Source organism: Lytechinus pictus, chromosome 18 (genome assembly GCF_037042905.1).
Source record: "Lytechinus pictus isolate F3 Inbred chromosome 18, Lp3.0, whole genome shotgun sequence".
Lineage (NCBI taxonomy): Eukaryota > Metazoa > Echinodermata > Echinoidea > Temnopleuroida > Toxopneustidae > Lytechinus > Lytechinus pictus.
Window position 1 is genome coordinate 22,095,828 of NC_087262.1, and position 6,114 is coordinate 22,101,941.

The 6,114-nt window shown below is 35.3% G+C and overlaps 1 protein-coding gene across 1 annotated transcript; it reads left to right on the top strand.

The window, feature by feature from the left end:
* Nucleotides 1–1,060: 1,060 nt before the first annotated feature.
* Nucleotides 1,061–5,428, top strand: LOC129284030 (very long chain fatty acid elongase 5-like). The gene is made up of 4 exons (XM_064113309.1): nt 1,061–1,132; nt 2,226–2,377; nt 2,802–2,926; nt 3,609–5,428. Exons 2-4 carry the CDS (start codon nt 2,234–2,236, stop codon nt 4,042–4,044), a joined length of 705 nt encoding a protein of 234 aa, XP_063969379.1. The 5' UTR covers nt 1,061–1,132; nt 2,226–2,233; the 3' UTR covers nt 4,045–5,428.
* The last annotated feature ends 686 nt before the right edge of the window (nt 5,429–6,114 follow it).

Sequence of the window (6,114 nt, forward strand, 5' to 3'; positions counted from 1 at the left end):
AGGGTCTGAGTGTTTTAAACATTCCGCCTGCCCTCCTCCCCCCTGGAAAATAATACATTCACACTACCATGGAAACAATATATACATGTATGGGCCCTAAGTTTTCTTAGTTCACAAAGCCAATTACAGGGAAATATATACACTGCCGTTAAAACAGAAGTGTGCCCCCCCCCCCCTTGAAAGTGAAGATCTTTTTTTTTGCTTGTCAAATTTTTTTGTGAACGTAATTAATGTGCTAACTTCCCCTTTCGAAAAATCCTGGATCCGCCCCTGTATATATAAAAAAAATATTTTTTCTTTGTATGTTTTATCAAATTAAATCAACATAATTTACCAAATTGAAAATGAATATCGGGAACAGGGCGGCACTTGAAATTGTCTCAAAATTGCTGCACATCAGAACCCCCTGTTATAAAAAATAGTTTCCAGGGCCCTGCAGTCATCCCCCTCCACACACACACACATTCAAAACCGTTCACCGGCCCCTGTACAACAACTTGAAAGGGACAAATTTGTCTTTAACCGAAAAAAAAATACCGTAAATCATTTCCTTCGTCTACATTCAGAAATAATTGTTTGCAACATTTTTCCCCCTTTCTCACAACTTTCTTATGAAACAAATTAAACAATGAATATAAAATTACGATTTAGAAAATCAAACTTAAAATTCTAGGAAAATATAGCAAAATAGACAGTTCTATTGATCTATTCTAATCTAGTTAGGTTAATATATTTGTTCATCCTTTGCTCGTTTAATAATCCAACAAAACTCGACTCCGAAAATGCCACGCCCACCCTAACAAAAAAGTACCGAACACGAGATCTAGGGTAGCAAAATGATTAGTCTGCATTCACATACGTATTTTGTTGATTGTCAGTGACACTTTTTTATTAATTAATTTCATGCAATCAAGAAGGTTATAAGCAGTTAGAATTTAAGTAAGGAATAAGGTTCATTTATGACCTTGTTAATTATAAACTTGCTTTATTATGAGTGATAATAAACAAGTAAGGATAGTGTATCGTGTATCATGATGATGACTAAATTATTCTTCAAACTAAGACTAAATAGCTTGCAGCAGAAAACGAGAAGTTGAGAACTAAATTTCTGCAAGAAAAATAGCTGAAACGGGTAAGTGTGCCATTTATTTTGTATTTATAGATCATTTTATATTACTGAGATGTCAATATTTGATCCACTCTGTTGGAAAATATGTGAAATTAGTTAGTGTTTTGGTATTTGATTTGCAAGATCCAAATTAAACATATTTTTTGAAAACATGATTTTAATCCAGTCCCACATATAGACTTTCATATGGTAATATAAGAAATGCGGGGATCGAACGTGAAGTAGACCTAACTAACGTTAGGCACGCGCCTTTTAAGGCTGACGAATACAATTATGGCTTTGTCCAGTCATAATTTGCAGCAGAACTATGCCAACTGGCATGTCCCATGACGATAGTATGTAGACTCTAAATGTCATTCAGCCTTGCCGTAAATGCTTATTAATGTCGTGTTAAGCCTATTATAAGGCTAAGCCTGGCAAAAATAAGATATATTCTGACATAAAGCGTGGGAAACATAATGATAGATTTGACAGAATCAGATCTAATGTTATTCGCTATGATGGAAGAAGTTAGATATTGTGAAAACACCATTCACTTGACAGTGGCTCACATAAGTCCTGACATTCATTGGTTTCTTATTTCCACTCCCATTTGTAGTACACAAAAGTGTACATTAAATTACACTTAAAGAAAAAATATGTGGATTCCAAATTATCAAATAAATGACAACATGTACTATATGAAGGCATGCCAACAACATCAAATAATATGCGAGGCTTTTTTTTTTGTGGCACTGATATAATCAAAAGCTTCAAAAATATAATGCTTTTGAAATCCAAAGATATACCATTTACTGTTTGAATATTTTGTATTCAAAGGGTAAACAGAAATAGCCATCTTATTATGGGAAATTGAATTGATACTAATATATTCCCAATGAATATGGAGCCAGACATTAGCTCAGCAGAACAACAAATTATACAGAGACTGCAGTCTTTTGTATACAGTTAAAGGGAACTCCATGCTGATAAAAATAATATGATTTCAACAAATATAGGCCTATAGACAAGCCTATAGATTTATGAAAATAAAATATACTTTCAGCCTGGCCAAGTACCCATTTAATGGTAATGAGCTCTTATTTTTTTCAAACAGGAGGGAAGATGGCTATACTCTCGGAAAGATTCTACCAGGTTGGTAATACCTTTGTTGGCCTACAGTCATTCCCTGTTATGATCATATACCTCATCCTCATCGCTCTTTCACCGCTCTACCAAAGAATGACCAAGCCATACTCTCTCAGACAAGTAAGTTCAGTTTGACTGTCCTATATCAAGTTCATGAATGACCTTGTTTTGTTTTTTCCACCTTCCTGCGTCAAAATAGGCTTAATCATTTTTTTTCCCTTTCAGGAATGGAGGAAAACTTTCAAAATCAGTAAAAAAAATCCTGTAAATCCATGCAGATAAATATCAGATCATCTAGTGTGGCACTTGTCGAACTCGAACTTACATTTATACAAATATTTTAAATGTAATCATCATGATCATGTACTCCATTATTTTTTGTTATTAGAAGTTTGGCTTATAAGATGCCTTCACATACTTCCTAGATATTTTTGTCAATTTTATATATTATGAAATTCTTAACTTACATTGTTTCTTTTATTTATGCAGAAACCCATACATGCAAAGTTAGAAATACGGATGTTTTATTTTTTTTGTTTTATAGATCATGGTAGTGTATAACTATACTTGTAGTTTTATCAGTGGCTGTACTCTGTTGGGATTCATCGTTGGAATGGTCAAGTCCGGATCCATCTTCAGGAAAGAAGGAAATGATGTACTAGAATACAGGTAGCATAATGTTTGAAATGATTCAGCAACAAGATTTTAAAATTGCTCCACACTATACACATGTAAAACCTATTCTTATTATCACCTCATGATCTTCATTACAATGTTCATTTTATTATTTAGCCTATTTCTTGACAAAGAATTGCTCTTTTGTTAACAATGAAAAGTGATTTATTTATATCAATTATTCAATTTCCTGATATCAATGATTTAAATCTTGATATATGAAGAAAAAGGATAAAGTGGTAAAATATGGCTTGCCATATGTAGGTCAGCATATGCTGGCTGAAATGTCCTTGCTGAATGTTTTCATTGAGATGAACTTAATGTGAGCTTTGAAGGTTTGCATAGTGGTAAGACTGGATTGAGAGGTTTACGGTAACACCATTTAAGTTAGTCCTGAAAAAGACTGTTCATTTATCTTTCGGTTATAGCTCTTAAAAGAACTGATATTCTCGACATTTCAAGCACAAGAGCTCTTTGCTCTTCTCAGGAGTCACAAAGATAAACCAGCAGTCTTTTTCAGGACTAACTTTAATACATTGTGTTACCGCAAGCCTCTCCATCCAAGATAAACTTAATAATCTGGTAATGATGATCGTTAGATCAAAGCAAGACTTTATTAGGTCTTTTCTAGGAGGTCCATGGTATTAATGGAGAATATTTGCCTTGTAACTTGCAGTTACTTCATGTACTGGTGCACCAAGAACATTGAGCTCCTTGATACGTTGTTCATGATCCTGCGCCACAAGCGTCGTCAGATCTCTTTCCTTCACGTCTACCACCACGCCAGCATGGTCCTCCTCACAGACTTTGCTTACCACTACTCTCCCTGGGCCGGAATTGCTTTCGGCCTCTCCATCAATTCGTTCGTCCACGTCTGTCTCTACTACTACTACGGCTACACAGCCCAGAAGACACTGCCTGGTGCTCCGACCTGGAAGCGCCACATCACCGAGCTTCAGATCACACAGTTCCTGATAGGTTTGATTCATAATACTATAGGCTACCTCCATCATGGTTTCTGTGTGTATTCTATGTTCTACGGTGTTAGTATGCTCTATTTGTTCTCATCTTTCTATTACAATGCCTTTTTACGTAAACGTAAAGGAGAGTAGAGAGATTAATTTGTACCTAAGATAAATAGTTAAACCAATTCCAAATCAACTCAAAGTTATTGGCCCGAATTTACAAAGGTGATTTTGAAAACCCACGGTTTAGTCCATGGTTAATGCACATTTCCTGTATAAATTATGCTTATTTTACCACGTTTATAAAAAAATGTCCAATGCTGATAAGTGCTTTTGTCACAGTGCGCCAAATTGACGCCTGTTGCCATGGTTAAGTACGCTATTTCATTCATGAGTCCACTGTTTGAAGAGTGGACTCATTAATTAAAAATAGTGGAATCATGAATGAAATAGCATGGATAACCCTGGTAACAGGCGTCAATTTGGCGCACTGTGACAAAGCATGCATCAGCATTGGACATTTTTTAATAAACACAGTAAAATAAGCGTAATTTATACAGGAAATCTGCATAAACCATGGACTAAACCGTGGGTTTCAAAACCACCTTTGTGAATTCGAGCCATTGAGTCTGACCATGGAGTAATTAAACCAGAGGGTAATCTGACTTAAAACATGCCCATGGCAGTCTTGGTGTTTAGACTTACTTAGGCATCTAATGTTTGTACATTGCAATCAGTGTTGTCACAAGTACGTTTCCAATGATGGAAATTTCATGGTGTGGTGCGCCCACTGCATGCACATTCTATCTCACTGAATCTGGCAGCATGGGCATAATTTTGAGATCATGACTCGTGGAGTAAATGATTGCTCTTCAATTGGGGTTGATGTTACATTGAGTGCCAGTAAGGATCTTTGAATGGTGAAAGTTTAAAAATACTGAATGCAATATTAACTCAATTCCAACTACACGGTAATTCATCTGTGACCCACTGCCTTCACTAAGTGCATTATTCCTTTGTTTAATTACAGGAATGATAGGCTACAATATGGAACTCAATGGCCCGTATTCTGAAGTCAGGTTTAACTTAGACCATGGTCTAACTCTGTGCTAAAATTTTGGGGAGCCACAAACTAAAAAAATCTGCTTATATTGTATATTTTTTTATTTACTATTTTGTCTCCCTTTGCTTTCATAATGAAGAAAATATTTCAGTTATTATTCTGAGACAGATATGAATAATTTCAGTGCCATTAGAGTTGATACATTAAACATGTACTAAGAGAGGTTTGTGCCCCAATTGGCTCTCCATAGTTAAACCACAACTTTAAACCAGGGTTCAATTTAAACCCGAGTTCAGAATACAGGCCAATGGGTTGAATTACTACAAAAGAGAAGAAGAAGAGAGGGAAATTGGGCAATAAGAAAAAAATACTATGCAAATCTGTCATACAATCAAATTATAATATTTTGTTAACTTTAGAGAACTGTATTGGTGCTGATACTACAGGGTGTAAGCATGGTTCTAGCTTCTAGCTTAAGATAAAAAAATACAAAAGTTTCTGTAATTACAGTTGACTAGCATTTATCTTTCATTTGAAATCTAATGAAAAGAGATATAACAAAGGAAGAACTTTCATTTTCAGGGTGTAAACATAAATATGAAAAACAGGATGCCTTTTTAATCTACCTGTAGGGACCAGATATATAAAACAAATACTCTATGGCGATGTAGGTCATATGAGTCGGCTAATTCTTTTGAGGAACATGATGAACAAAATATTGTTAGGTTTCATGGCACAAAAACAGACTAGATTCACAGGGTAGACTTTAAACAGGGGAAACTCGTACAGGGGTTGTTGATATTTGATCATTATTGTCTGCAATTGAATTATAGCCTTAATATTCTGCAAGATATTTTGGCCCGTTTGCATTAACATAATATTTTTGTTGTATGTAATTGTCACTAAAGCAATTAACTTTACAGAAATCTTGATCTTGATTCAGCAATGTTACAATAGGGCCGTCTGCACCAGCCCGAGATTTCAAATTAGTGCGCTATTTCTGATCCGGCAAATTATCCCGATCTGAACAATCTCAAGATTATTTGTAATAAAGACGCAATTATCGCGCTAGTTCACAGGATTAATCTCGAGACTTAGCCCGCTAATTCGCAGGTGCAGACGCACTCAGGATTATTTATTCACGGCGTCAGACC